The sequence below is a fragment of the Crocodylus siamensis genome, chromosome 4 (assembly GCF_052110815.1).
Source record: "Crocodylus siamensis isolate JL-2025a chromosome 4, ASM5211081v1, whole genome shotgun sequence".
Lineage (NCBI taxonomy): Eukaryota > Metazoa > Chordata > Crocodylia > Crocodylidae > Crocodylus > Crocodylus siamensis.
This window is the reverse complement of record NC_143398.1, coordinates 130621473-130638112: the sequence shown is the minus strand read 5'-3', so window position 1 is coordinate 130638112 and position 16640 is coordinate 130621473. Positions and strand designations below refer to the sequence as shown.

General features: G+C 44.2%; 1 protein-coding gene and 1 long non-coding RNA gene across 6 annotated transcripts in view; one reads left to right on the top strand and one right to left on the bottom strand.

Annotated features, from left to right (window-relative positions):
• Positions 1 to 1807: 1807 nt before the first annotated feature.
• LOC149866497 (uncharacterized) lies at positions 1808 to 11263 on the bottom strand. 3 transcript variants are annotated; one of them, XR_016441901.1, is made up of 3 exons: positions 11151 to 11263; positions 7141 to 7234; positions 1808 to 1939 (listed from the first exon to the last, which is right to left on the bottom strand). It is a non-coding gene; the product is annotated as an uncharacterized LOC149866497 (long non-coding RNA). The 3 variants fall into 3 exon arrangements; XR_016441903.1 differs by having other exon boundaries at positions 11147 to 11233; XR_016441902.1 differs by lacking the exon at positions 1808 to 1939 and adding an exon at positions 5928 to 6106.
• Positions 11264 to 11370: 107 nt separating this feature from the next.
• Positions 11371 to 16640, top strand: part of KIAA0930 (KIAA0930 ortholog) — a 126905-nt gene continuing 121635 nt past the window's right edge. For all 3 annotated transcript variants that reach the window (XM_090043797.1, XM_090043798.1, XM_090043795.1), the window contains exon 1: positions 11371 to 11668. In XM_090043797.1, the coding sequence (XP_089899923.1) occupies positions 11521 to 11668 (148 nt within the window). In that variant the 5' untranslated portion in view covers positions 11371 to 11520. The remainder of the gene's footprint in view (positions 11669 to 16640) is intronic.

Here is a 16640-nt window from a genome sequence, read left to right as displayed (position 1 = left end):
AAGATTCAATGCTGATTTGGAGAATCAGCAATTCAGACATAGCTTTAAATGTTTTTTTTTTTTTTCTACATACCTCAAGGTACCAGCATAGCTCGTGAACACTGTGATACTGGGACAGATAGTGTCCCACAGGAGCATGGGTGTGCCCCCTGCATGCTTGGCGGTGAGCCTGGAAATGGACTGGAAGTACTTCTGGTCCACTTCCGGGTCTATTGCCAAGCATGTGGGGGGCCCCCCCAGTGCTCCTGTGGGATACTCCACACATCCAAGTGTCGCAGCATTGGATTCACAAGCCGCCTGCTACCTAGAAAAAAAATTTAAAGCTGCACCTATGTCAGAATTGCTGAATCTTTCTGAATTCGATTTCAGAGAGATTAAAGCATCCTCTAATTCAATTTGGAGATTTGGCCAACGAATCGGGCCGAATCTCTCCTAATATCCTCCACAGGTATTGGCATTTCTCGGGACAACGCATTTGAGCATGACATTCTCAAGCTACTCTTAATTTGAGCTTCAAGTGAGCATCTACATGTCGTCATATGACACGCTATGGTGACACAGCGATCATGTAAGTCTACACATGAACAGCAACTACTTCGCTGTAGCAGCCTGCTTGCCCATCTTAGCATGCTGCTATGGCAAAGTAGAGGCTAAAACTAACCATGTGTTGTGCACATGGTGCAGTATAGGCAGTTACTACATGTGCTTTAGTACTTCCAGAAGGAGTACCCATGTGACACAGCTATTGTATAAATCTATACAAGAACAGCAGCTAATTTGCTGTAGCTGTACGTGTCTCACTGCAGCTCCATGTCCAGGAGGTGTGTTGCCAAGGTAGTGCAGGGTGAGCAGGTATAGGTGAGGTGACCCCATGTGGCTCCTCTGCTCCCTGATGTACCAGGTTGTGGGGGGAAGGAAGCAGGATAGCAGGGAAAAGCAGGCCTATGCCAGGAATCTGCTCGCCACTGTTCCCTGCCACCCTGCTTCCTTCCCTGCCTTGGCAACGCACCTCCTGCATGAAGGTTTGCAGCCAGGACAGTAGCATGGGACTGCACCCCTCAAAGCAGCAGCAGGCACGTCACCAGGGCAGTGGGGGGGGCAAGCAGCAGCAATATCCCCACACAGCCCCAGTGTCCCCAGCCATGCCAGGTCATGCCCCCTGGGTGGCGGAGGCCCCAAAGGAGCAAAGCAGGGCAGAACCCCGTGCCTGCAACCTGTGCCTGACCCGTATATAGATGTGGGGGGTGCAGTGCATGTGGTAGGAGGGAGCTGCCCTGCCTGAGCCCACAGGGGGGAACAGGGGCAGAGAGCCACGGACCCAGGTCCACAGCCCTGGTACCTGGGGGGCCCCCCCTCTGATAGAGCCTAGGGATCAAAACCGTGGATACCCAAAACTGTGGTTGGCAAAACTGTGGTTGGTGAGGGAAGCCTGTAATATCAATAATAGTCCTCTCTTTTTTGTTCTTCTTTTGAGAGTGTTTTGTGTTAATAGAAATGCTTTTTATTCAATCCAGATCAGGTGAAAAATAAGAAAACTACCATACTTATATTGTCAGGCAATACTGCAAGTAATACAAACAGCACAATCAATAATATGAATATTAAAGACTAATAAGTCCTAATATCAAACTTAAAGGAGAGCTAATCAAGCAAGAATGAAGAAAAATTAGGAAGATTTGACATACAATTTATAATGATGCTATCAGTGAACTTACAGGTGAATGAATTCCAGTTTTTAAGGGTTGTTGGTTGTAGCCATGTTGGCCTAAGGACATAGGCAGACAAGGTTCTTTGGGTAAATGTGATATCTTTTATTAGACCAACTAAATAGCTGGAAAAAAGTTGTTCTTTGACAGCTTTGGGGCACAAACACCCTTCTTCAGGCATAGTGTTATGTGTTCTCCATGGAGTAGCAGCAACCAATACACAAAGTTCAGGTCTGTGAAAATACAAATACATGGCAATGAGTATCAGAGGGATTGGGTGACAATAGGTGTGAGACAGGTAGGTGGTGGGGGGAAGCAGGGAATGTTCAACTGGTGATAGAGTGTAGCTGGGAAAATGCAGACAGGTTACCTGGGGGTATGAGATGGCAGGCAGGTTATAATGTGCTATAAATTCAATGTCTATATTTAGTGATTTTTTTTTTTTTTAAATCTGTCTACAAAAGGAGTTTTGTAAATTCTCTTTCAGGATTAGAACTGGAGAGAGAGTGATTGTCATGTGAGATGTGTGCACCCACAGGTAATTGGATATTTTTGTCTTTGATAGATTTTCAGTGTGTGTTCATTCTACTAAAAGGAATATTTTTATGGGGTTCCACTCAATAATGATAATTGCTCTTGAGACTAATGATAAATGGTATAAAAGAGACGCAGAAGAACTAGTATCAGGAACATCTTCATAGCTGGTGAAGACTGTCTACACTAACAAACTTCATGGGCAAAATTTATCACTGCTCTATTGGCAGCACAGGAAGCTAATGAAACCCTGGCACAGATGGGACACGGTGACTAACATTATTTCATCTAGCCATAAGCAAGAATATAGACAGATTCAAATGCAACATTTTCAAAAGCATCTAACATTATAGCCTAAGTCCTGTTTTCTAAAGGAGAACTTTCACAATTTTATCCTCATAGTTTATCAAACATAAAGCCAATAAAAACATTTCAAACTAAAATATAACTCAAAACCTCTTTCATATTTTCCCAATAAGCTTGCAAAAATGTGGTGCTTGATCATTCCTGTTATCTATTTTTTATGTTTATAGGCCTCTTGGTGACACAAATCACCAGAGATTTTTAAGCACCTTACTCGCATTCATTAATTTACTTATCTCAAGCCCCTGTGAGAGATGACAAATTTATTATCCACACTTTTCAGATGAGGAAACAGAGGAACTGTAGTAGTACATGGCTTCCTCAATGAATTCCTTGAGGACCTGCTCCATGATTTTTCCAGTCTCACCTCAGTCCCTGTAAAAATTACGGAGCAGGTCCTCAAGGAATTCATTTCTAAGCACTTGGAGAGGAAGACGGTGATTAGGAACAGTCAGCCTGGATTCGCCAAAGGAAAGTCATGCCTGATTAACCTGATTGCCATCTATGACTGGTTCTGTGGATGCAGGAAGAGATGTAGACATGATATACCTTGACTTAAACAAGGCTTTTGAAAGGGTCTCCCAAAACATTCTCACAAGCAAGCTAAGGAAGTATGGGTTGGAGGAATGGCCTGTAAGGTAGAGAGAGAACTGGCTGCATCATCAGGCTCGGAGGGTAGTAGTCAATATTTGATGTCTAGTTGGCAGCTAGTGTCAAGTGGAGTGCCCCAGGGGTCAGTCCTGGGACCACTTCATTTATTTATTTATTTATTTATTTATTTTTCAGTATCTTCATCAATGACCTGGAAGATGGGATGGAGTGCACCCTCAATGAATTTGCAGATGACACCAAGCTGTCAGGGGGAGCAATAAATACACTGGAGGGTATGCTAGGATTCAGAGATACCACAAGAAATTGGAGGATTGAACCAAAAGAAATCTCATGCGTTTCAACAAGGAGAAGTACAAAGTCCTGCACTTAGGACGGAACAATCCCATGCACCAGTACAGGCTATGGGACTGACTGGCTAAGCAGCACTCTGCAGAAAAGGACCTGGGGGTTACAGTGGACAATAAGCTGATTATGTGCCAACAGTATGCATTTGTTGCCATAAAAGCTAATGGAATGCTAGGCTGTATTAGCAGGAGCATTGCCAGCAGATCGAAGGAAGTGATTTGGCACTGATGAGCCATATCTGAAGGACTGTGTCCAGCTTTGGGTTCCCCACTATTGAAAGGATGTAGACAAATTGGAGAGAGTCTGGTGGAGGGCAACAAAAATGGTTAGAGGGCTGGGGCACATAACTTGTGAGGTAAGACTGAGGAAACTGGACTTATTTAGTCTGTAGAAGAGAAGACTGAGGGGGAATTTAATAGCCGCCCCCAATTACCTGAGGGTGGTCCCTGAGAGAATGGAGCTAGACTGTCCTTGGTGGTGGAAAATAACAGAACAAGGGTCTCAAGTTGTAGCAAAGGAAATTTATGTTAGCAGTTAGGGAAAGTTTTCTCACTAGGAGGGTAGTTAACCCTGGAACAGGTTACTCAGAGAGGTGGTATTCCATCCTTGGAGGTTTTAAAGACCTGGCTAGACAAAGCCTTCACTGGGATGATCTAGTTGGGGAGGAGGTTGAACTAGATGACCTCCTGAGGTCCCTTCCAACCCTAATTTTCTATGATCCTAGGAATCCATGACTTACTCAAGGATGCACAAAAAGCCTGTGGCAAGGCTAGAATCAGATTCCAGAAATAAAATCCTATTTGAAGTCCATTGAGGTTTAACCACTGATTTTAGTGATCCAGCATTTTGCCCCAGTTCTAGTGTCCTGATCACAAGACTTTCCTCCTTGTCTTAACAGGAGAGAAGCTCTCTATCTCAGAACTTCGTGGCCCACTGTAGTATTTGAGTACCTTTGTGAGAAGAACTTCTAATTGTCTTGCAACTATGGTGACATACCACATCAGTAAGCCTTTGTGCTTAGCTTGAGAGAGAAAAATAACTGAGTAGAAATTATCCATGAGGCTTGGAAAGAATTTTTTTTTTTTTTTAATGAAAGGATGCAAGAGTAACTGGATAGACCTTGTCCCATGTAATCAAATTATTCCTGTTATTTACTTGAGTAAATATGAGCCTGTGACAGGGAAACATTTTTTAATTAAATGGCTTCTCTCTTTCCAGAGATCTTGCTTGAGTCACTTCGTGCATGCTGGTCCATAAAGTGAGATCTCCATCAAAGGAATATTAATTAATTTGTTTTCTGATCCCATATAACAGATTGCGTTTCCTAGTTCGCCACTTCTATTAAAATATTTGTAACTTTATAGTAACTATATAAGTGCAATTAAAATAATTCTTGGGAATACATGTATGTTTATATGAATTAATGGAAAAATAAAAATACTTTAAAAGTATTTATAAAAAGCTGTGGTTCTGCATGTGTTTCAGGTTAGTCTAACAGCCAAAATGATATTAAACATATTTAAAAGTTGTAAACCAGTTTAAAAGTCTAGATGTTAAAATGTCTGAAAATGAAGTGTTGAAGAATCCAACCATTCATCATTCATATGATACTTCATCACCTACCCAAACTTAACACTGGCCATACAGTTTGCAAAAATATATCAGAAAGTCAAAGGTCCTCCTAAACCTAACCATAGTCATGCCAAAACTATGGTGTGACTACAGTGAATCTGGCTGCTTTTGAATTTGCAACCTATATATTAAGGTACCTACTGTATTTACTCAAATAGAAGACGAGGTCATTCCCCCCCCTCAATCACCATGGGGAAAAAATCCCCTCACCTTACATTTGCATACAAAGAAACCACATTAAGTACTTTGTCTACCTGTGCTCAGTAATGGAAAACAAGTATCAAGTTTAAATGCAACTAACACAGGGAATAACTATAAAGCACATGGCCCATATTGAGCAAACATGTTGGTGAGAACTTTTTTTTTTTTTTTCTGTCTTTCTGTGGCTCTTAAAATGTGTGGGTGTTCCCTTAAAGTTGCAACGAACTGCCACCAGGCCTGGAACTACTGCAATACCAGGCTGGCACAAAGAGGGCTAGAGCCAGCCCTGACACTCTCCCTGTGGTGCCAGAAATTGACTTTTATTAGTAGATGTTTAAGATTGTGAATCCAAAAAGCTGACAAAGCTGGTAGGGAAATACAAATTGCCTGAGTGAGGGACTAACATTAGAGGGTTGGGGGTGAGGAGGGGAATGCAACTAGGCTACAGAAAATACAATGTTAGCCAACTAAGCCTGGGGTGGGAGAGGGTTTGCGACACAGAGAGAAAGAAGATAGATGCACACAAACCCATTGCAATGGTGGAGGAAGTACTTTGAAGAAAGTGTCTCAGTCTATACAGAGTCTCATTGTGGGGGTTCTCTTCGGGTGGAGCGGGGTCATCTATTGCTGAAGAATCCTCTCAAAGTGAAGTCCATCCGGTACAGATGGGGGTTCAGGAGGTCCCCTCTGAGTCTGGTCCAGTGGTGGTTTGTCTGATAGGGTCAGAGTACAGTGCCAGTCTTTGGTTCCTTTTAGTAAAGTAAGTTCAGTGCTTTTGTGATGGAGCAGGTGTGCTCCATCACAATCTGAACAGGCAGGAAGGCTGGTACCTGAAGCTAATAGGTGTATGTAGATAGGCAGCAAGAACAAAGGTAGTTAACTGCTGGAGTGTGGATATCTGAGAAGCAGGAGGCTGAAATGGGGTGAATAGGTGTAAATAAGGTGGGTGTGCATGTGCATACCTCAAAGAAAACAGCAGAGAGGCTTGTGTGTGGACTTTCTGAGTCAGATCTTCAGGTCTAGGTCTAGAACTAGAAACAGTGGCAGAAGAGTGGGCTTGCTGACCTTTTCTGTGTGGAAGTGCTAGGGCAGTAAAGCTATATAGAAGGCTAGGTACAGGAAAGCAGAACAAGTTTGCCAGCTGGCTCATACCAGTTTGAGAACCTGAATTGGAGAGGGCAAGGAGCAAAAAGAAGAGTTTATCCACTGACCTCTGTAAACTGAAGAGATGTTGAGGTGACTGTCTGCTGACCAGGATGGAGATAAGAAAAATATCAAGTGGATTGTGGAGGAAGTTTGTGTTGGGATGGGCAGGGAAGACCTGGAGTGGCTGCCTGACACACGGGAGTGAGGGAAAGTTTTGTGAGTGGCAAAAGATGCTGTAAAATTGATGATAGCTGTGTACTGTCTTTGGGATTTTGGAAAACTGTGTGTATGCGGAAGGATACTAGGCAATGAGATGCCTAATGACTGACCCCTAACAATGCCTCAGTAGCAGCTCCAACTAGAAACTACTTGACACCTCTAAATCCATATCCTTTCAACAGATACAGAAAACAGTCTACCAAGAGTAAGGCCTTATTTATAACTCTAGGGAGGCCATAAACTACTTATTTTCCAGGCCAGCAACAAACAATGTGGAGGTTAAAAGCATGGAACAGTTTTCTGCTGTTTCTACTTGCACTCCAGTCAGGATTAAGAGGAACCTAGGAAAAAGTGCAAGCAAAGTGGATGTGCATATGCATACCTTTGCATTTGGAAAAATAGTTATCTCCTCCGATACAAAGGGTGCAGAAGTCCCTTGTCTGGGATGACAGTTGTTTCTGCACCATAATCTTCATCTAGGAAATAATTAACAAAAAATAATATACTTAAAATTACCAGTAAAAATCATCTTTCAAATTCTTAAGAATTAGAACATAAAATAGACTGTAGGAATACTTTCAAACAAACTTACTATGGCTAACTTGACTGAACCAAAAATAGTCATGAAAGTGAGTTGTATTAAAAAGTCTATGGTAAATTATATCATTTACCATAATAAAACTTCCTTTCTTCCTTCATACCTTGCTTGCTATGAAATCCCCTTTGTGCAGGAAGTTATTATGAATGCTTTATATCACTGAAGTCCAAGGCAGGTCTTGATACAAGGCTCATGTACCCCTTAATATGCACTTAGCTTAAAAATTGGATTTTTGGCTTGTGTACCTTTTAAGTTCCACTTACGTGGGTTTTTTTGGCAAAAGGGTACATTTTACTGAGTAAATAATGAAGTTACAAGTGATGTGACACTAAGCTCAGAAACATTGTTAATAAGTCACAAAAGGCTAACTAACCCTCAAAAGAGTAGGCCAGTGACTTATAACTGAGAGTACCTTAGGGAAGAAACAGTCTGCTTGCTTAGTTGTCTATACAATTCCCAATGTAAATGGGTGCTCATTGTTTCACATGCAAACTTGGGGTGTTGTCCTGTAAATTGTTCCACCCCCCACAGGGGACTGTACAGGCTGTTACCATCTTGTGCTCTGCAACTATTCATCAGGCATGTAGTAATGCTTTTTTCCAGTAAAGCCAGGCCAGAGAAGGATTCTTGACTTTTATGGTGCTGGTGCAAGAGGAGCAGTGCCATTTGGACCTCCTACAGCCTTACAGAATCTCACAGCTGTCAAGAACCAAAGGGATACTGGTAGGTTCCAATGATCTGGTCCAGAGGCTTTGAAGGCCTCAGTATGGTTTTTTTCCCTGAGGGCCTAGAAAGAGCCCTCAGAAAGACAGTTCTTCTCTAGAAAGATAGATACTCTCCTTCTGTTGCAGCTGATAGCTGGTTAGTGGCTGATTCCACCCTCTGAGAAATTCTTCCTCACCTGTCCATAGGGTGTAGGGGAAGCACAGTGCCTGTGAGAGGCAGGCAGTTGAAGCCTTGTGTCCCTAGGTGAGTTCTGTTCTTTCCTACTGGTGTGCCTAGAAGAACTGGGAATGACCAAACTAGGCTGGCCTCCCTGATCCAACATACTGATAGAGCTGCTCTATCTGCTGCTGGTTTCTTAATAGTTTGCAGAGGGGTGGCCTGGCTTCACAAAGAGGCCTTCTTTCCTTAGCCAAGCAGACTTGTGCTTCCCTGCCTGCTAGTGTCATGGTCCCAGCACCCCTCTGTATAGTATGATGTATTATGTATTCATACATTCAGATCAATAAATAATTAATACTAATATTTATTTATAGTATGGCCTTGCCTGTGAAGTACAGCTGGGGGAGGAACCAGTATTTTCAGCACCACACAAACATAAAATTAGACAGTCCTTGCACTGAATATCTTAAAAGTGTTTGAAATCCTCAGTTCTGATCTTGCAAAGAGTGATATTGGTATTATGCACAGATTTAAATTTAAATGTGTATAAATCTGTATAGGACTGAAGCCTTGCTTGCAGCATTCATAAGTCAGAAGGGTGTTTCCTGGTTCTTAGTGTGTAGGTTAGGGGTGGGCAAACTGCAGCCCGTGGGCCAGATGTGGCTCACTAATCCATTCTATCTGGCCTGTGGGGCCCCTAAAAATTTTAGAAAATTAATATTTATCTGCCCCAGGCTGCCTGTCATGTGGCCCTCAATGGCTTATCAAAACTCAGTAAGTGGTTCTCCACCTGAAATAATTGTCTGCCCCTGGTGTAGGTGAACACCAGGCAAGGAAAACATTGTTTTGCTGATAGTGGGCATCAGTGACATATGCCTAAAATAGCTGTTGGTTTAGTTAAGAACTGTCTGTCAGATTGAATGTTTAGCTGTGTCTTAACACATACTAGTTGGGTTGTGTTAACTAACAATAACTGTTAGTTAGACATAACATAGACATGTACTTCTTCTTGTTCAATGTCTTCATGAATGACTTGGAAGATGGCAGAGTGCAACCTCAGCAAGTTTGCAGATGACACAAAGCTGGGGGAAGTAGTAGACGTGCTGGAAGGTAGGGTTAGGATTCGGAGAGACCTACACAAACTGGAGGAGTAGGCCAAAAGAAATTTCATGGGGTTCAACAAGGACAAGTGCAAAGTCCTGCACTTAGGATGGAACAATCCCATGCACTGCTACAGCCTGGGGACTGGCTGGGCAGCAGCTCTACAGAAAAGGACCTGAGGGTTACAGTGGACAATAAACTGAATATATGCCAACAGTGTGCCCTTCTTGTAAAGAAGGCTAACAGCATACTGGGCAGCATTGGTAGTTGTGTTGCCAACAGATCTAGGGAAGTTATTTTTCCCCTCTAATCAGCACTGGTGAGGCCACATCTGGAGTATTGTGTTCAGTTTTGGGGCCCCGTACTATAGAAGGAATGTGGACAAATTGGAGAGAGTCCAGTGGAGGGCAACAAAAATGGTTTGGGGTCTGGCGCACATGACTTGTGAGAGGAGGCTGAGGGAACTGGGCTTATTTAGTCTGGAGAAGAAAAGTCTAAGAGGAGATTTAATAGCAGCCTTCAACTATGTGAAGGGTGGTTCCAAAGAGGATGGAGCTAGACTGTTCTCAGTGGTGGCAGATGACAGAACAAGTAGCAATGGTCTCAAGTTGCAGCAAGGGAAATTTAGGTTAGATATTAGGAAAAACCTCCCCAGGAGGGTAGTAAAGTACTGGAACAGGTTACCCAAAGAGGCTGCGGCATCTCCATCCTTGGAGGTTTTTAAGACCTGGCTAATCAAAGCTTTGGCTGGGATGATCTGGTTAGGGAGGTTTCTGCTTTGACCAGTGGGTTGGACTAGATGTGACCTTCTGAGGTCCCTTCCAGCCCTCATTTTCTATGATTCACGTGGGATCCCAGGAGGAAATGTTTGTTAAGTGACCACGTTATTAGCTCATCGGTGCTCTCCTAAACATGTCTAAATCTATATCCACTGCCTTATACCTAGGTGTAAGCTGTTTAAGAGAGTTTTAACCTTCTCATTGCTGAAGAGACTTGAAGTTTACTACAATATAAACAGTTAAAGCAAGACATCTTGCTTGTGTTTTAAAAGATAACTAAACATAGTAACACTTATGTTGGGGAGGTATACTTGTGTTTGTGTATGAAGGGGCATGGGGGTTTATGGAGTAGCATCTATTCAACCACAACTCCAGCTGAACAGATGCAGCTGAAGAGCTTTTAACCACGTTCAGCTACATATGGCTGACAACCCTTATCAGGGGATACCATATTTAACTATATCTGCTGTATTTAACCACACCCCTTGTCAGGGACTTCCCCAAGGGCTGCCATAGGCAAAACAAGCAAAAGAGGATGGAGAGAAAAAGTGGTAGATGGATATAAAATCAATGGTAACTGTTTGGGTAGGCTTTGGGAGTGTTACATACTTTCTGAGGGAGGTGGAGCAGTGGGTGGAAAGCAAGGAGAGGCAAAGGAAGGTGACTAATGTCTTTCTAGGTGCATGTCACCTTAAGTCTGTTTGTCTGTCATATCTATGTATGTATATACGCACCCAGACCCATACATATGTACTCATACACCCCTCCATACATACACACACGCACACAAACCCATGCACTCCTCACACACACCCTTATACACAAACACATGTACACATCCCTGTACAGCCCCCCTTCCCATAAACACATTCACCCCCCTCAGACGCCCCATATATAGATATACATACCTGCATATACACCCTCATTCAAATACAAGTACACCTCCCTATACACACACACGTAAACCCCGCACACCCGCAGATATACACTCTCCATATCTAGATGTACCCCTCATACATACCTACCTACCCAGACTCACACCCCCGCTTTTCCCCAGTGACGCGGCAGTGAGCCGGCTCCACCCCGCAGCCGGGGCGGCCATTGGCGGGGAATTGCCCCGTGTCTCTTTAAATGGCCCCCGCTCCCGCCGGGCTGCAGGAAGTGTTAGAGGCGGCTGGGGCTACTGCTGCGCCGCAGGGGGCGGTGGCACGTCTGAGGGGAAGGCGGGGCGGGGCTCCCTGCAGCGGGGCTGGGAAACGTCCCGGACAGAGTCGGGAGCACGCCTCCCCGAGCACAGCCGTACACTGCTGCCCCGCCCCGCCCCGCCCCGCCCCAAGCGGGGCCTGCGGCAGCCCCCGTCGAGACGGCCTGCGATGCGCCGGCTGGCGGCGGCGGCGGCATGGCATCGGGCAAGCCTGTCGGCCGGGCCGGGCAGCGTGAGGCGGAGGAAGACGGCACGGACCTGGACCACTCCCTGCAGCTCATGCTGCGGGCGATAGTGGAGGAGCGGAACCGCAGCAACCTCCGCCAGGACGTCAGCGGCCTGGGTGAGTCTGGCGGGAGTGGTCGGCGGCCGTGACCAGCACCTTGCCCCGGGGCAGGGCGGGCCTGACTCATGCCGGCGGATGCAGTTTTGCTTCCTGTCTCTCCGGCCCCGGAGCGCTGCCAGCTCCCGGTCATCCTCCAGCCCCGGGAGTCCCTTGTGTTCACCGCCGGGTGCTCCCTGTTGGAGGGTGGTTGCCACACGCTTAGGGGCTCCTCCCTGTGCTAGCTCTCTACTTCTAGCCCCCTCCACTCTGTCTCTGGGTGGAGGTGAATGGCCCTTATTGTGGGGGGGGGGAGAAGAACAAAACGGGTCCCAGCATTCATGTAGGGAGTCTCTAAGGGATGACATAACAACATCACATCACAGAAACACAATCCATTGTAGTCTTTTAGAGAGGCTGACGGGTAGCATTGACTCCTTGGGAGGCTAGAAGCTTTACACAGAAGCAACTAAGCTTGTGCTGTATTACTGCTTTCCAGACTAAGGTGGAAGAAGGAGACTGCCCCCCCCCGCCCCCCCCAACACACACACACGCACACTTTTTTTTCTTAAAAAAAAGCCTTGACTATATCAGTCCATTGGGCTGTCATGTACCACTGGCCATAATTGCTACTGGGAACCTGTTGTGTCTTTTGGGGATCTCTCATTAGAGGAACAGACCTAATGTTAGTCTAAGTAGGCTTAAGGAATAAAGAAATCTGATTGCCTACTGCCTGAAAATGTCCTTGGAAGGAAATGTTTATAAGGCACCTCATATGGACACTAGTTTATTAATATGAAGTCTGGTCTCTGTTTTTTGGAATGTATGACTGCCGCTAGTCTTTTTTTTGGTTCTTGTGATCACGTGGCTGTCAAATGATCTTTTTTTTTTTTTTTTGTATATAGTTATTATGATTCAGACACCGTCCTTCACTGACTAAATTACTTCAAATGGCTTGATAAGGTCTAATAAGTGCACAAGGTTGTGTTGTATTCAAGTTTGAACACCAGGCATTTTCTTCCCTATTTTTAGCTGTTTTGATTAATTTCAACACTTATTTCTTACTAATGTAACAGGAGAGGAAGTAAATATTGCTTACTTTGCTTCCTGGAGAAGTGTCTGTATTATGAAATAAAAGCCCAAAGTTGAAATCTGTGTTAACCTAGAAACCTGAATACAATTCTTTCTTAACTAAAGCCTTTCAAATTTTGAAGTTCTTTCTTATCTAGGCCAATAACAAAACCAAAACCCACAGCACTATGAGTAACAGGACTAAAGAACAACCATCATTCAACAGATATTTCTCCCATGAAAAATGTTTACAACTGTATTTTACACCTATACGGGTAGGTGTTTGTACATTGGTTGTATTTGTACAAGGAGTTTCATATGGATTAAGGCACAGAGCTCATTTAGGATAAACTCTCCCCTGAAACAGCAACATTTATGTTTTCTGCCATGTAGTCTGTAGGTGTGGTGTGTGTGTGTGATTCTTTCCCCCCCACCTTGGGTCACTGCCACATCCATGATTTCTTCCTTAAACTTGTTTAATTGATGCTATCTAGAGTGAATTTCATTGACTTGCTTAGAAAGTTTCTTTTGTGTTCCTATTCTCTGGCCTTTGTATACCTGTGTACCCATTCATGTTTACACTGACCTCCTTGAGGCAGAGACATCCCCTTCTTGAATGGGGGTGCAGTGAGTGCTAACTTGGGCAAATAATCTTCTTTACTGTATTTTATATATCAGCAGCTGAAGACATCTCCAGATGTGGCAGCCTCTGCTTCTGTTAAGACACTTGCGTGGGGGAGGGAAGGGAGCCCCCTCACTTCAAGGGCCCAGTCTGATTCCCCCCAAGACTCTGGTAGGGGTAGCTGGGGGGCACTGTATGGCAGGTGGGCTCCCTTCCTTCACCCTACCCTCCTTCCCCAGCTGTACAGGGAGGAGACACGGAGGCTTCCTATCTTTTCTTTGTGACAGCCCCTGGGGCCATGCTGAGCTGGTGCTGGAGCACCAGTCCATCCCACAAAACCACATGGGATGTGTCGCAGAATTGCCTGAAATTAACCCTCACAGAGATCCCAAGGCACTGTTCCTTACAGCGTCCCTGTCTGATGCTTCATCAGATGAGGGTCTCATTTTTGGACAATCGTCCATTTTAAAAGTGCTCTGTAGCTGTGAGTGTTTGCTAGGTTATGGCTGTAAAGCGTTTTCTGGGGCCTTGTCATGTGAAAAATGTAACTTCTGCAAATGCCTGAAGTGTAGTCATTAGAAACACAGTTTGTGACTTAATCTCTTAAATTCAAGGTCACATCCTGTTGATTTTTGCTCGTGTCTGTGATCCCAATGGTGTAGATCTTCAGCTTTTTAGAAGGCAGCTGAAGGTATTGAGAATCTGGCCTACTGACTTTTGGGATGACTTCTGAAAGGCTTAAAGCCTGTAAATTGCCAAGAACTTTTCACTCCCAGTGACTCAAATGAGATCATTTAACATCTCACACATTTGTGCTGTTTTTTTCTATTGGGTGGTGTAATTCACTGAAACGACCTTCAATTTTCTGTTGGATTGCCAAACTTTTAAAGAGCAAATTAGTGCTTCTTGCAACTTGCATATTGTTTTAGAAATGCCTTGCAAGACTCACCCAGGCACTTTCTTTATACTGATGACAATCTGAAACCCATTATTGTGGGAAATTGTAACTGTGGCAAAACAATTGTATTGTATTGCAGTGTCCAAGTACGTGACTTTAAGCAAGCTACTTAGAGGATTGGATCACCACCTTCTAGATAGGAGAGATCTCAACTGCGTGTTAAAACCCTGCTTGGTTGTGAAACCAGCATTCAGTACTACCACATGGCTTGCTAATGAATTGAATTTCAGAGTGTGTTGCTATGGCAAGAAAATTATTTCCTTTTAAGAAATAAAAAACATGCATTTTGCTTTCATATTAAAATATGTATGGTGACAGGTTCCTCATCATTCCCTTTGATTAAGCATTCAGGGAGGGGGTGAGTGAGGCCTAAATATTGTGTTCTTTCTTTTGGGACCTGGCTTAATATGTGGAATGGATTGTATTGTCCATCTACTGCCTTTCTGCTAGAAATCTGTACCTCTTGATTTCTTTGCTCTTAAATAAGTTGCAAATAAGCATCTGAGAGAAAAGAGTCGTTTTTGGCCTGTAACATTAGACTGGGAGGATCCTACTCCTGGCTCCGCCCAAAATTTTGGTTTTTGGTAAGATGTTTAATGTTGGTTTGTTTTTTTTTTTTTTTCTTTTTTCTTCGTTTCTGTCTAACGAGGCTTAGGAACTTGTTTAGTGTATTGTAAAGTGCCTGGATATCCACAGATGAAAGACATTGCTTTAACTCAAAACTGTCTAACTGATGGACTGTATGTGGCCTGCAGGCTTCTCCCTGACCCCATTGTCGTTCCTGCCATGGTAGCTAGGTTCTTTCTGCTCCTCTTCCTCCTCTGACTTTTGCTTCCTGCCTCTGTTCCTGGGACTGGGTACTGCGGCATGAGGAATTGGGGTGCTTGTGCTGTGCACGTGGCAGGGGAGGGGGCCAGGCTGCTCATGCTGCGGTATAACAAAGGAAGGAGCCAGGTGGGCATCATGTGCAGCTGGGAGCGGAGAGTTTGCTGTGTGTATGGTAGGGGAGAGAGGGCATGTGGCAGGCTGGCTGGGATGAGAGCAGCTAGGCTGCCTATGCTGAGCACACCATGAAGTAGGGGGAGGCATGGTGGGCTGAGTTAATGGCAAGGGAGAGCCCAGAGGGGCTCTTAGGTGGCAAATAGCCCTTGGGTCTGGTCTGTGCCTCGTGTAACCCCTAGGATTACAACCTGCAATGGAGGCTGCATCTACATGTCGCCCAACAGCAATGCAGCCATGTGCTACGGTGATATAGCGATCATTTGTGTCTACATATGATTACCAGCTATGTCGCTGTAAAGAAGTACTAAAGCACGGCGTTGTCGCAGTGGTACTAAAGTATGGCACTGGTGCCATTGCTGTACAGCAGTGTGTAATTGTGCCCAGAGAGAAACAAATCCAAATAATGCTAAAAAAGAAATAGATCATGGCTGATCAGTGATATGCCCATATAATAAAAACATTCAAAAGTTGGGGGAAGGCTCCAAGAGTTTAAATTCCTATTAACAGTTGTTTTTAACTCTGTGCTTGGCTAATCCTGAGAGCTATAGGAAAGCATTGATGACTATACAGTCTAGAACAGCTACTCCCAGAGCACTCAAGATTTTAAAAGTAGTGATAGTGGGATCTGCAGCTGACTCACACTGCAGGTCTATGTGAGTAGGTGGCTAGAAAAGCTTTTCCCTCTCCCATGTGTTTTCATGACTGAGAGAAGATTCCTGAACCCCTGCCACAGACTTTTGACTTGCATGAGGGGAAAACCAGAGAAAGTTATGGTGGGAGGGCAAGTGGAAGTGGCCTCCCATGTTTCAGATCAGTACTTGACTGAAGGTAACAGAACCTTTGACATTCTGCAGAATTTTCTGTTGGCAATGAATGAAGTCTGTGGTATGGGTCATGTGCTCCAAGTTAAGTCTCATTGAATCAAGACCCAAAAATGCAGATCTGTTGTGTCTTTCTCAAAGTGGGCAAAGCGCTTTAGGTGCAGTGTGGCTCAAGTGCATTAGTGTTGTGAATAAAGGGAGAGATATTGGAGAGGGTAAAAGAGAAAGGGAAATCACTTGAAAAGAAGTTTGGGCAAACTGGAGGGAACAAAAGGAGGTGAAAAAGGAGATGGGGGTTGGGGGTAGGAAGGCAGAATTGTTGGCATAGGGCAAATTGAGGTAGTGCATGCAAACTGAGTTGAGCAAGATGGTTTAAAAAAAATCAAAATCCCCATTTTTGTGCGTCTGTCTTTGGTTTTTTTTTTGTTTTTGTTTTGTTTTTAACCTACCTCATTAGAAATGGATAACCTGTGTTAATGCCTAAATTTAGTACAGCCTGTTCAAATCTAAAATTCTTAT